Source organism: Carex rostrata, chromosome 13 (assembly GCF_964058835.1).
Source record: "Carex rostrata chromosome 13, lpCarRost1.2, whole genome shotgun sequence".
Classification (NCBI taxonomy): domain Eukaryota; kingdom Viridiplantae; phylum Streptophyta; class Magnoliopsida; order Poales; family Cyperaceae; genus Carex; species Carex rostrata.
The window spans coordinates 2,520,552-2,535,827 of NC_135930.1; the positions used below are offsets into that span (position 1 = coordinate 2,520,552).

General features: G+C 34.2%; 1 protein-coding gene across 2 annotated transcripts; it reads right to left on the minus strand.

Annotated features, from left to right (window-relative positions):
* Positions 1–8,541: 8,541 nt before the first annotated feature.
* Positions 8,542–14,876, minus strand: LOC144563819 (nicotinate phosphoribosyltransferase 1-like). Of its 2 annotated transcripts, none has more exons than XR_013514466.1 (15): positions 14,483–14,876; positions 13,727–13,871; positions 13,524–13,643; positions 13,302–13,436; positions 12,624–12,685; positions 12,446–12,521; positions 12,061–12,162; positions 11,746–11,862; positions 11,553–11,611; positions 11,014–11,188; positions 10,463–10,597; positions 9,976–10,074; positions 9,591–9,709; positions 9,250–9,362; positions 8,542–8,878 (listed from the first exon to the last, which is right to left on the minus strand). XR_013514466.1 is itself a non-coding variant. In XM_078313290.1 (15 exons), exons 1-15 carry the CDS (start codon positions 14,647–14,649, stop codon positions 8,801–8,803), a joined length of 1,692 nt encoding a protein of 563 aa, XP_078169416.1. In that variant the 5' UTR covers positions 14,650–14,876; the 3' UTR covers positions 8,542–8,800. The 2 variants fall into 2 exon arrangements, 1 of the variants encoding a protein (XP_078169416.1); XM_078313290.1 differs by having other exon boundaries at positions 9,591–9,699.
* Positions 14,877–15,276: the final 400 nt, after the last annotated feature.

The following is a 15,276-nucleotide window of genomic DNA, read 5'->3' on the forward strand; positions in this document are numbered from 1 at the left end:
TAAAGATGCTATGCAGGCGATTGCAGATGAGAAAGCATCTAGTGATCCGTCTTCCCAAGGGTCAACTAGTACTGTATTGACACCAGATGAGCTTGTTGATTTGTCTGTTGAGCATAGGCACGTCACATGGAAACTAGCCAGACAGAAGCTCTCAGACGAGACCAAGGAACTCTTTTATCCAGAAACATACATACCGGTCATCAACAAAATTGTGAGGGTTTAGATATTGTTATTAATTGAAATTCAACTTTAAATTATTATGTTGTAACATGCATGTTATCATTTCAGGAAGAACAAGAAGCGGCTTTCAAACAAGGCCAGTTGGCGGTGGTACGATACGAGGATGTTCTAGGAAAATCTCTGCCAAATACGGAACATCCTGGGAGGGTGAGAGGAGTGGGAGGTCTCATTCCACACTCACAAACATTCGGGAAGGGCCGGATAAGGAGGACACGTACCTCGAAGACATCAGAAGAAGAAATTAACGCAAGAGTGGATCAAAGAGTGGAGGAGAGAGTAAGAGGAATAGAGGAGAGATTACGGCAAGAAATAACCGAACAAATGAAATCTGAACTTGCAATTTTGGTTCGGCAGACGATGGGCCAACAAGAAAAGACATTTACCCCAACGGTCCTTCAGAGCAGCTGCCAGTCAGTCAAACCATATACCGATCTTTCCGAGTTTACTGAGGTAATGCAAATTCAGATTTAAATCAGTTGGCATATGCCTTAGTTTCATATATATTCGGATTTTATTCGAGTAAATACATATACTTGTACAGGAGGCAGAACTCAGCTGCAAACTCATGGCGAAAGTAGGTGAGAATACTATTGTGGTGGCCATGGGGACAATTCATGTTCCAGTTGCACCCGGTGGAACAATTCACAACAGGCCGATGCCGCCCGACCATGCAAGAGTAACGGTGGATGGTGTTAAAGATGCGGACTTCCTAGAGCTCCCCTTACCTGTACCAAATGGTGAGCAGTTAACCCTTGGATCGGTCCTCGGCAGTTTCACTGCATGGCCGATGCCCATGATATTGACAGGTTCAGATGAGGTATGTTATTGCTAAGTTTACTTCTTAATTTGTATCTATATGACAGAGTCATGGTTCATTATGGATTTTATTTCAATTTATTACGAAATTTTGCAGGAACCACGCGAAGAGGTACATCTTCCTTTAGGTGGGAAAGCAACGAGTCACTGCAAGGCGTTTGATGGTATCAACTTTGACAAGCTGGGACGAACATTCAAGCATCTGCGTGATCGATTTGCGGAGCTAGATGGCAGTCCATTCAAAATCGATCCGCCACTTGATCTTTTTTGTTCAGCAGACTCCATATCTGTTTATGCAGATGATTATGCGGCCTTGCTTGCACCACGGGAGTGGCTCACTGGACCAATCATTCAGATGTGGATGCTGTGAGTTAATATTCGTAATAATTATAGAATTTAGTACCTTCAATTCAAATAAAACAAATTTGAGAACACCTGTATGCCTTCTTTTTTTTAGGTATTGGCACAAATACATCAAGGAGGAATTTCCCGATGTGCAGGTTGGTTTCATGGACCCCCAGCGGACGAATGCCACCATGCTAAGTGATGATCGAGGAGGTGTACTTCAATACATAGGGCAAGCACTCAACGGAAATCGGGACAAGAGATTGATATTTATACCCTATCACCACATGTTAGTGTTATATATATATTCTAATTTTATTATATTTATGTCAAAATATAAAAATTATATAATATGACATTCTACAAACCTAACATGCAGCAATCATTGGGTATTGACCGTGCTTATGCCAAGAGAAAGTGCATTGTACGTGTACGATTCCGATAAGAAAAGTAAAAAAATGCTAATGATCACTGCTGCGGTCGAGGAGTAAGTGACATCCTAAATTTTACGTTTGTTTAGAATGCATTAGATTTTTTTATTATTTTATCATTTATCATTTTAAATATCTCTCGTAAGTACTGATTGTTCAATGTGTTCATATTTCAATAGTGTCTTCAACAGGGTAATGGAGACTTCTTTGACGATTCATAACGATTGCAAGGTAATAGTTTCTATTGAGATATATGATTATAAGACAAAAATTGTGATTATATAACCTTAAAGCCATTTGTATGCTCATTAACATACATTTCAATTTTTTCAAACTTATTATGTAGTGCCCACAACAACCAGACGGCTGGGAATGTGCATATTATGTCATGTTGCTCATGCAAGACATAATAAATGAACACATATATACTTTTCCAAACTTAAAGGTATGCATTTATATATTTTCAAAAAGTAATTAAGCATTGTTGTTTCAAATATAATAAAATACACAATTAATTGTGCATGCTCTTCTATCTTTTAAAAAATGTAGGATATTCCCGCCAAACATACTGTACAACGCTTGAGCAACTTACGAAAAATGTGGGTTCAAATTTTCCTGAAAGAGGTACAGTAGACATGAAGTACAACAATTTAGGATGTGTAAACTTAATCTGTAGGATGTGTATGTCTATGATATTTAATTTAGGATTTGTACGTGATTTGTATGTGTAAACATAATTTATGATACGTAAACTTAATTTGTAGGATGTGTTTGATATCTATTTGTGATTTGTATACATATATATATTTATCAATCTGTGATTTGTATCGGTAGCATTTTAATTGGGCCAGCATATATATATAAATGGAAGCTGGCCAAATAATTAAAATTCTATTTTTTACATTCAACCAAACATCTGGATCGGTTATTAATTAAAAAACCGATCTAGATGTGTTTTTTTAATAAAAAAAAATACAAAAAAACTATCAGGATCGGTTATTAATTAAAAAACCGATCTAGATGTGTTTTTTAATAAAAAAAAATACAAAAAAACTATCAGGATCGGTTTTACATAAAAACCGATCTTGATAGTAGGTATCTGGATCGGTTATTATTAAAAAACCGATCTAGATGTGTTTTTTTAATAAAAAAAAATACAAAAAAACTATCAGGATCGGTTTTACATAAAAACCGATCTTGATAGTAGGTATCTGGATCGGTTATTATTAAAAAACCGATCTAGATGTGTTTTTTTTAATAAAAAAAATACAAAAAAACTATCAGGATCGGTTTTACATAACAACCGATCTTGATAGTACGTATCTGGATCGGTTATTAATTAAAAAACCGATCTAGATGTGTTTTTTTTAATTAAAAAAAATACAAAAAAACTATCAGGATCGGTTTTACATAAAAACCGATCTTGATAGTACGTATCTGGATCGGTTATTATTAAAAAACCGATCTAGATGTGTTTTTTTAATTAAAAAAAAATACAAAAAAACTATCAGGATCGGTTTTACATAACAACCGATCCTGATAGTACGTATCTGGATCGGTTATTACTCAAAAACCGATCTAGATAACAACTATTAAGATCGGTTTTATTAAAAACCGATCCTAATAGTTTCTATTTGGATCGGTTGTTTAAAAAATATAAAACCGATCCTGATAGTATCAGTATCGCCTTCATCAGGATCGGTTGGATTCCGATACTGATATGTGTTTATAACCGATCCTGATTCCATATTTTCCACTAGTGCGAGATAGATTTTGACATTTAAATATTGAATATAGTTTTGCTTCAAAACTCCACTCTGAATCTACCTATCAATAACTTTAGAGGCATAAATTTCCTGCCACAGAGAGGCAGATGACCTGATTTCGAATATAAGGAAACCCTATTTTAGAATGGCAGCTTGATCGAGATAGGTGACAAGACCATCTAGTTCCAATAAAAGTCCATGTGTAAAAAGAAAAAAAACAAAACATATATACACCTGTAAATAAAAAGGGAAGGGAATTTGATTTCTAATAGAAGCAAGTAATCATCTTTTCTCTTTTTATGTTCGCATCTAGGAAAGCAATGAATGCTCGCTCTCTCCTCTTGTATCTCTTGAGAGGGAATTAATTATTCTAATAAAGCAACTGTATGTCCAAATCTGAATCAAAATTATCATCAACTTCAACATCAACATCATTATGGTCCAACTTTAAAAAATTACATCATTCATATGAGATTTCAATATTTAAAAAATTCATATGAGATTTCAATATGTATAACTTTCTGAATTAAGCACCAAATATATGGCATGATGTTACGTTAATAAATTTTCAACAATAAAACTTAGAATGTTTAAAACATAATTGAATAGTAACAAATGGGATAAACAATTTGTTACCAAAGTCTGGAGAAAGGAAAATAGAATGGAGAATACAAATTCAAGCACAAATCTCTTCTCCCTCAAGCTTCTTCTTCTCCAAATCGCCCTAGATCTGAAACCCTCGCTCTTGAGATCATTTCTAGCTGGAGAGAAGTGTGTAGTGTCGGCCTGCTCCTTTTGGAAGGAAATATGGGCTATACATATGGTTTTGGGCCTATAGCAACCAAAATATCAAAAACTGTGAAGAAATTGCGGGTCGCAATAATGGTGCAAAATAATAGCAGTGAGCTGCTCTAAGTAGTTATGTCTTTGCAGGTCGCAATACCATTATTGCAAGTCGTAATTTTAGTAAAATTTCCAAAATACATGTTACCTCTCTCTCTCCCTCCATCCCTTCTCTGTTGCCGATCCCTTTGTGTGTGTGGTCCGCCAAAAGAAAGAAAAAGAGAGAGATTGCTCTCTTCTCCCTCAAAAATCCATCAAATTACTTGGAAAATTGAAGAAAATAATGGAAAAGGTTGATAATCCCTCTCTCTAGTGGCCATCCCGTTCTCCATTGGTACTCCCTTTTCTCTCCTCTCTTCTAAAAAAATTGGAATTTTCTCCATTGTTTAGGGTTTTGGCCAAATCTGAAATTTTTGTATAAATTGTGGGTAATCCATCTCCATTAAGTTTCAATGTTGTTAATTTGGTAATCCCTTTCTTAATTTCATCTTTACCTTGATTTTCTACCTAGGGTTTGTCTCAAATCCGAAATTTAGAGAGAAGCTGTGATTAATCTAGTCTAATCAAACAAACCAAGGTGTTAATTGGTAAGTTCTTCCCTCTTTCTTAAAAATCTGGAATTATTTTGCTTTTGGTTGATTTAGGGTTTGTGTACTTGGAAAAATTGATTTGTTACCTCTTAAACCTTTTATATGATCAACCACCAAATTTGTATGTGAATAAGTTGATTAAAGGAGTATAGTTGATAACTCTTGTTCTCCCCTTTGTCATTTCGGCCTTGGGATAGGCAAAGGCAAAATTGGGTATTTTTGCAAATTGTGTCTATGTTTGAAAATGTGTATGGTTTATATGACCAAGTTGTAAGTTGTGTAAATTTTTATAGATGTTAAGTAATAAATATGAATAAAAAGGGTTGACACAAAGGTATATGAATTTTGTTAAGGAAAGTATTAAAGAAAGTAATACCACTCGAGTAAGCATATCAATCGTCGAACAAAGATTAAATTAAGTATATATGTTGATATAGGTGTGGGCTCGGTTGAGCAAGATTTTGCGGGACCTTTCAAGACGTCCGAACCATAAGTACGAGATACGCTTTTCGTAATTATGTGCGGGGTTCTTAGACTTGTTTGATATTTCATTTTCAGGAATTAAATTCTTCTTTTCGTTTGTCATGTTGTATGTCTGATTGTTGCATAACTGAAATTGTGTGAATCATGTGCATAACCCAATCAAGTTAAAACTGAATTGATGTGATATGGATGATTTGCATGCTTGTATGGTTGTCAATTGGATTGATCTCTTATGATTTGATTATGGTTGAAAGTCATCACAAAATTTATGATTGTGAAATCATATGTGAATGAATTTGAGAATGAATTTGCAAAGTCTGGCTAGTTGACTTTGATCCTAGGATCCTTCTGGCGCATTAGGTGAATGACCCTCATGGTTTCCCAGTATCGGTTGGGACAAGGGATGGGTGACTATATTTATATGTGGATTGAAATTGTGGATGACAAGTGTGTAACGTCTGTGGCTCGGGGGCATTAGCCTACGTGTTAATGTATTTGGACGGTCAATTGAATATTACGACATTCTGAACTATTAGAAGTCAATTTTCATTATATGACTTTGAACCATACCTTAGTAAATGGTTAAGCCAAGCAGCTACAGATGGGTGTCAGATAAAAGGGTCCAGCTCGGTGGAACCTCTGTAGGTGTCAGTAACCCTACATATGAGAGTCAGATAAAGGGTCCAGCTGGGTTGAACATCTGTAGGTGCTACAAGCCCTAATAGTATGAGTTAAGCCAAATATATGTTTGTTTGAAGTTCATTTTTGGAAATTCCGTTAGTTGTGATTCATTTGATTATTGTTGTCAAGCATATGCATTCTTTTATGATGAATATGAATCTGTAATGCACTATATTTTTGGGGTTTTATTTTTGAACATGGAATCTGATTGCAAGTCCAATAACCTGATTGTGACAAATTCGCACTGAGAAATTATTTTCACCCCCACCCTTTTTGGATTCTTTTACAGGTTTTGGTGCGACTGAGTCGGGGGAGGCACGCAAGTAGTAGGCCTCCGGTATTTGTCACCATTACCTCAGTAGTCATTTTGTTATTTGACTAGAGATGTATATATTAATTTTGTGGTATAACTCTCTATGTCATATTTGATGGTTGGTATCCGTATAGGATATCTTTGACATGTTATACTTTTACCAGTCTCGTGTACTTGGATTTTTATATATGAACATGTTTTAAATTATTTTGTTGTGCTGTGATGCGTATAATTTTATTTTGTCTTGTAAGCATACATGGAGTTGTATGCTTACGGCGGGGTTCTGTCGCGACCCGTGACCGCGGGGTGTGACACATGAAAAATATAATTTGTCTTAATTGCTTTACAAGGGATTAAGGGATCTCATACGTACGCTGTGAAAGTCATTCTTAGCGCACGCACCTCACACATGCAACACAATCATTAGCCTAACATGTGTTGGCCTCAAATTATATTTATTCTTTGCTTGTATTCTTTTGCAAAGTGATTCAACAAGTGCCAATTAGAACTTGGGCGGATATATATATTTGAGGAAAGCTGCATGCACCACACACATTATCGGAAAAAAAAAATCTTTTAAATGAAAATATAGGAAGAATATTTTAAGGATAACTAATTAATTTATTCAATTTGACATATATTGATCATTTATTTCTAAAAGTACATATATTGGCCATAAAAGTACGTAGACAATTCTTACAAAAGCTATTCTCACATTTTAAAAATTAACCTACATCTGGCGTTATTTACAATATATATAGTGTATTGTAATTAATGAATTAAATTTTTCTGCATTAGTTTGAAACTCGTCTGTATTATGTATATAGTTTTTGATAAATTACAATCTATAGTTGTATTATGAATATAAGTTTTTGAAAAATATGTCTCGCATTATTTACATTATGTGTTGTGTATTATAAATATAATTAATTAAAATTATCTGCATTTGTTTGAAACTTTCACTTGAAATTGCATTACTATTTTTTAAATATATGCACTACAATAATTGTATCTACTATAAATGTTGAATGCACACTAGAATTTTCATATTTTCTATAAAATCTTATTTACAATGGGTTGTAACCCGTGTTTGGTGGGTTTATATGTTTTTTTTTTTTTTAGTAAAAGTTGGAGGTCAAGCCATCAAACTATTTAATACTCTTGTTAATACAACAAATAATTTCTCTCACCCGGATTTCGAACTCACAATCTCTCACATAGAAAACATTTGTCTTTGCCACTAGGTTTTATATATTATTTTGTTAAATTGTTGTTTGTAATGATAAAATAGTTTGTTATCAAAAAGACGATTGTACAAAAGAGATGATGTTAATACCATAATTTTTATTATTAATCAAACATTATATAATTTTTTTTGAACTATATACTATATTTTTACCCCTCTGTAATTTATACTTCATTAACCATTCTTTTAAATTCGTAAATTCGTAATTTAACTTCTTTATATATATATATATATAAGCGAAATATTGCTTTGAGCATTTTGTTAATGAAATATGCGAATTGCTTTGAGCATTCGATTCGTTGGTTGCTTGTCAGCACCTCGCTTTTATCCCAAATTAGTTCTTCTCTTTATCAAAGTTTGCTTCTTTCTGTTGAATCCTGCAACCGAGTTACCAGCTCGTTGCAGGGGTTTCTTTTGTTTGATGGCTAGCGCGGGAGAAGAAGAGACTACTTTACTTCTCGGAAGTAAAATAAAAGGATTGATATCCTTATTTGTACTGAATTAGGTACCTAAGGTAACTCAAATTGTGACTTTGGATCCAGACTGTCCGATCTTACTGGCACAAATATTAATGGATCCCCGGACATTCTACTTCGGATCGGACAGTTCGGATCTAACCTCAAAACTTGGGTTACTTCGTAGAGCAACTTGACCAACTTTTACTTTGGTTGGGCTGTAATTCTTTCACGTTTCCTTGGGCCACAAATTGTTTAATTCTTTCCTCCTTGAAAAAAAGAAAGAAAGGAAAATTTATGTTTTAGAATTATGTTGGTCATTTTAGAGGCGATTTGGAGGAGATTTTGGGTTTTATGATTGGGATTTGACAAGAATTCATTTTATACCATTGAAATTACTCATTCGGTCCTGACCAAATTATTTTAAGAAAATGATACAAGGAACAAAGAGGATCATTGTAAGATGCTCACCTATTTATCTACAATAATGCGCCAAAAATATAATACAAAGTTTCATGCTTTTTTGCTCTGAATTATTGAAAGCATTGCCTTTATTGTTCTCCATCTCTGAAATCCTGTGCATATTTCATCTCATTGCAATTCACCCACTGGTGCCTCACTGAGCCACAAGAAATGGATGAAGTCGTATAGTTTTGCACTTACACTAACCTGATTGAAGAAATTAATTAACTGATGTTAGCCCAGAATACTTTTTTTTTTGTAATTTTTTAGCAAACAAGCAGATTTGTCCTTTGTACAACCACAACAGCAAAAAACAAGAATTTACACATTTCACATTTCACATGTGAAACATAAAATAACAATGAGGGATAGTTTTGTCATTTTTCTACTGCTACGCAATGTTTTTTTTTTTTTTTTCCCCTGTTTTGTAGGGTAAGACATTGCATGTCCAGTTTTACAACTTGCTTTGTATATATATGATATTGTGAGAATTTCATTACAAAATATGTAAAGTTCAAATTACACTTTCTAATTGTGTAAATGAATCAAAATTTGTGCACAAGAGAAAAAAGAAAGACCTTGTAAGGCGTAGGGTTTAGTATCCTCATGTGGTCAGGCCTCATTTGGTCTAGCTGCTCCAGGCACCGCCTTCTTATATTCTTAATTGATGGCAGTTCTTCTCTCTCTTTTGCTAATTGATAAAAAAAAAAAAAAAAAAAAATCAAATCTCAACTATAAGCTATACAATTTTTAGATTTGCTTCAATTTGTATAAAATGGTAATACTATCTTAGACAAACATAAGGCTTACATTTGAGAAACTAAAAGTAACAATATAAGAGAATTAGGAAAAAATGTTAAAAAGGAAGAAAATTAAATATTAAAAAAGACAAAAAAAAAGCAAGTAAAGAAACTCATACATGAATTTCCAGGCCAATAACACTTGAGTAGTTCTTCTACATGTTGAGGCACGACATATGCTCTCTTTGATTCATTGAAGGGGTGTCGGCACAATATCCTCTCTCCTACCTTTTTCATTCTCCAAATAAATAGAAATAGATAAAAGGAAAACATTACATTTTAGCAATTCTCGATTTGTTATTTAAGACACAAATTGTCAACCTTAATTAAGGTCATAAATGTCGTTTTCATTAAACTAGATCCTTATATTAGCAAGCACAAAGTACAGAGAATATTAAAAAGATAAACAAACCCTATACTCATTTTTCAACTTTCAATATTGCAAAGGAGCCTAGGGCTTATTTTCGAAAGAAAAAAAAAAGGACTATAGCAAAAACAACTTACCTTAGGAGCTGGTTCATTTTCTCCACTCATGATATCCAACAGAGCATAGCCTTCTTTCCCATATAACCTATAACACCTTTTTTTACATGGTATCGAGACCTGTCAGAATATATGGAAAAGAATAAACCACTGCATCAAGTATCTGTTTACCAGATTCAATTCAGGTGGTACTGTACAGGGGCTAATCACCCCCCCTATAATTGAAAATTTTCAGTTTTGTCCTTTAAATTTTTTCATTTTTACAAAAAATTATACTATTAGCCCTCATAAAATAAAATTACACAACACTTATTTATCCAGCCACCCCACCCCCCAGTACTATAGAAGACCAATCCAACCAAATTGTCTCTTACATTTTTTGCATTTCAAGTTTTAGTACTGTATCAATCAGAAACCATACAAGCAATATTTAGACGAGTAGTGATATTTAGTACTGTATCAATCAGAAACCATACAAGAAATTTTGAGACTGGTACTGAAAAACTACCTTAGTGACATCCTCTGACAATTTGATTCGAGGCTGGCCATTGATCTCAACTAATTTGAAAACACAACCTAACGCTGGTTGTGCATAGCATGTTACAAGGTTTGTACCAATTCCAAATGCATCGACCTCATGCCCCTACAAATATATAAAAAAAGAAGCATATAACTATTGATTGAGTTTCATATTTCAGGAGTACAGTACGAACACTTTTTGTCGAGACAACACTTATGCAAAATAAGTATATCTAGGGGCATGATGGAAAACATATCCTATTGGATTTTTCTTGTCAGGACATCTACTATTTTCTCACTGCCTGTTCTATCATCTCTCTACAGGAAACATTATCTATGCAATTTTCGCACACAATGAGAAATAAAACTCAGTTTCAGAGGAAAAATATGTTACAATTGTCAAATTAAAGACAAAAGTGGGGGGGGGGGGGGGGGGGGGGGGGGTCAAATTACAGGTATGTGCTTACTAAGTTATAAACATGATTTGCAACCACAAGAAATACAGGGTCTATTTACAAATATTCAGTCAAAAAGGCATACCTGCTTGTTAAGGGCATCGATAGTTTCTTCATTCAAGTCATTACTGGCTGTAATTATCATTTTTTGAAACCCAACCACCCCAAATTCTCTCTCTACTGCAGCAAAGAACTTTCTAGACTGTAAGGATAAATAGGCCAAATCGCCAGAATCTAGTCGAATTCCACTTGCTTTATACCTACAATTTAAAAATCCGCAATTTCTAAATTTTTGAAATTTTAAATAATAGAATAGCAACACATGGGACATCTCTCGTATTGTTGGAGATTTTGATTATTTAAAAGTTGGAAGGAAATCATATTGGAAAATGCATTCACATCTTTTGTAGGGATATACAAGATAATTCTTGTTTTACTGTGGTACAATTCATATTTATCGATTTTCATGTGTGTGCATGAAGTTTCCATTATTGTCACAGCTGTTAGTTTATTAGTTGTATTTATGCATCACTGAAGACTAATCTATGTGAAAAGTTTGTAATACAAAATCATTTCTTACATGACATGTTTCAAAATATTGAATGTTAGAGGCATAAAAGTTACCCCAAATCACTTAGAGCTAAGGCAACAGCAGAAAAGTTTGGCACACCACTTCTCATAACCTAATAATTCAGAAAAAAAAAATTTCAATAAGTGTAAGCCTACACATGTAACAATTTACTACTTAGTATGACTGAGGCAGTAACAAAAAAAAATCCAAGCTAAGTGTTTTGTGTAATTAAGTAAAAAAACTTACATCATATGTGTCAACAAGTGCAAGAAAATTATGTGGAAAAGCCAATGCATATGACGTGAACGCTGCCAACTCACTCTTGTTTGTTTCTCCATATAAACCAATTGACGATTTTAACCCCTGAAATGCATTAGTGCTTTATAATTACTGAACTGATGAACCCAGATCAAATTAGGTACTAATACCATTGAAATAACTGAGGATACAATTTCTAAAGTAAAAAATGAGAAATTCATGCAAGCCACCTAAACAAACATTAAAAGAAAATACATAAAAAGGCTGTGCATATTGTACTACCGCCAATCATTAAATTCAAACCTGAATTTTATCAAGCCAGTGCTCCACTAGCGATACAAAATCTTCACATTGGTTTGATCCATCATGAGACGGAAGGGTTCTGTCAACTATTTCATCAAGACCCTGAGAAATAGCAAAATTACATAAAAACCTACTTTTAAGATAAACTAGAGCAGTAGCTCCTATACAAGGATAAAAATAATCAGCACAGACCCAAAATAAATGGAACTCAGATGTATACATTTCTAAAATACCGCATGTACCATCCGTACCTCCTCTATTCCTCAATTCTTTAAAAGATGCTGGTCACAAACAGACTTCCTATTCTTCATTAATTTTCATGGAAATTTGCCAGGACTCAGCTGTGAAAAAGTTCACTATGTTTAACTTATGCAATCAAACTGACCATGAACGAGCTCACGAAGGCATGTGAGTGGGTCCCACGTAATGGTATGCCAAACAGCCTTCCTGCCGCAACATTGCTGTTCAAATTTTCACATTGGATACAAAATAAATATGTGACTACTTCTGTTATGCTTTTTGCAAAGTTAAAAAAAACATGTAAAACATAAATAAGTGCAGACCTTGTAGCATCAAATCCTCCCATGTAGCAATATCTTGAGGCACTTATTCCTCCATCAGGTCCCTAATTTCAAGTTGGATAAACAAATAGTAACATTAAATTAGTAAGTATTTCACAGAAGAGTGAGGCTATGGTACTATGCGTAGCGCAGATTGCTCCATACTACATATCAATATTTTTTTTCCAAAGTCCAAATAGACGATATGAACCATTCAATGTGATCTCCGTATGAAAATATACTTGCAGACTAAATTTTACATTTTTTAGGATTTTTTTTACTATTTTTCTTAATAGGTAGAAAATCACTACTTCTGAATGGTCTAGAATTTTTAGATCAAGTGATTTTCTACCTATCTAAAAATTCTAAAAAAAATGTATAATTTTATCTACAAGTACATCTTTATCCGGAGATCATGTTGAACGGTTCAGATTGATTGTTTGGACTTAAAAAATGGAGATATTGATCCATAGTACAGACCATTATGCGCTATGCATAGTACCATAGCCTCACTCTTCACAGAAATAAGAGCATTTCTCTGAGAACATATTAGAGTTCTATAGTTTCTCTATCCCCTAAGCTCAAGGTTTTTTCTGAAATAATTTCTTAGCGCTTGATATGACCCACAGTAACTACTGATAAAATTTACAATACGTAAAGGTCATATATGGTAACAAGTACCTGGGCTCTTCTAAGGCCAAATTCAAGTAAAGTTTTGGACTTTCCGGCAACAAGACGGTGTCTAGCTGCATTTGTAGTTACTAAGGATGCGTAATTTACTAGACTCAAGAAGGGAGTTTCAAGTAGTTGTATAACCTGAAAATATAAATAAAAACCTAATAAATAAGTGAATATGCATTAACAGTAAGAAAGAGAAATAAGAACAAGGGCAAGTAAACTTACGGCAACTGGACCCTCAATCCGCATCAAAGGCACCTTTGGGAACACAATAGATCCTTCTGGAATAGCATATACCGCCACATCTGAGCAGTCTATTTCTTTTAAATACTCAAAAAATCCATCCTAAAATGGTAAAAATATAAACAGAAAAAATAGATCAGACATGATTTATATATGCCATGTGAAATTTCAATTGATAATTGAACCTCGCATGTAGGCATAGAAGAGCGCAAAAATGCAATCTCATCCTCAGTTAATTTAAAATTAGCTATCAAGCGTATGCATTCTTCAAGGCCACCAAAAACAGTATACTCTCCTCCAAACGGATTCTTTCGGAAGTATAGATCAAAACTGCAGCATAAAACAAATATCAGACAGATAAATTTTAAACCATATATAAAAGTATGCTGCAACCAAGAATCTCTTAATTTGTTATCATATGAACAATGATAGAGTCCAGCCCTTTTAGTTATGATTTGCATGTATGCACACACAATTAATGATATTCTTAGATTGCCAAAAAAAAAAGACAGTTGATTAACCAGATAACTTGACGAAGTGCGAAGTTGTTAATTAAGAATTTTCAATAATAAGCACTATCATATGCTTCAATTTCTTTGCATTGTTTATCTTTTACATGAATAGGAGTGCCGAAAATATATATTTGCACATCTAACCCTGTAAAACACCAAATTTGCACAGAGGCACCAGAGAATTGAATCCAGGATCCATAACAGTAAAGTACAATGATTCAGTTAAGTTGGCATTCCTATGAACAAGTACTTTTTAAGTACAAAGAAAAACTTCATGCATGCCTCGATTAAATGTATACTACAAATTTCTACACATCTAAAATTGGAATTTAGAAGTACCAAACTGAAAACAAGGCATCAGGAGTTCAGGACTGATTACAGGTTCGAATAAATTGACAAGGACAAAATGATTATAAAAAGTAAACTAACACGGATTGGTCGAGATGCTTCCCAGCTTTCCAGTAAGCATATGCCATGGTGAACTGGTAAAGATCCGTTAACAGTGGCGTCACCATCGGGTTCGTTGGCAGCGGAACCAAACCCGATTTCATCGATCCTTTCGGAACACCCGTCGGACCCAAATTCGACTCCATCATCAGACCCGATCTAATTCAAACCCCCTCGCGCTCTCTCTCTCTACACTTCTCCCCTTCGCTTTCTACGCTTTCTACTCTGGTGGTGAACTAGAAGGTCAATAATGTGGCATTATCTACTGAATAAAATAAGAGTAAACTTGGACGGGTAAACCAGGAATGTGGACCCAAAAATTGTCACTGAATGTGGGACCAAATAGGTAATAGTTCGGTGGACCGAGATTTTGGTTGGATTAAGAGATGTTGTTTTGGCGCGACATGAGTCAACTAGTCAACGAACCAAAGAAAGACCGTAGAGTCTCGAGACCATAAATTGTAAATTTCCCTAAATTAGTAAATTAATAATGTCAGAGGACTAAAGTGAATAATAGAAAATATACAGGAGAGAAAATAACTGGGCCCTCGGGTTAATTAATAAATTAGGAAGTAAAATGGGCCATTGAGCCTTTAACTGGAAAAACAAGAAATAAAAGTTGAAAGAAAAATAAATATGGGCTGGACGAAAAATTAATTATAAACTGGGCGTGCTCCATTGGGCCTTCCGTCTTTTGGATTTAAGAAATAAAAATATAGCTGGGCTTTGAGCTTGGCCCAAAATAAATAAAATGCACTAGACTTTAGGATTATTGG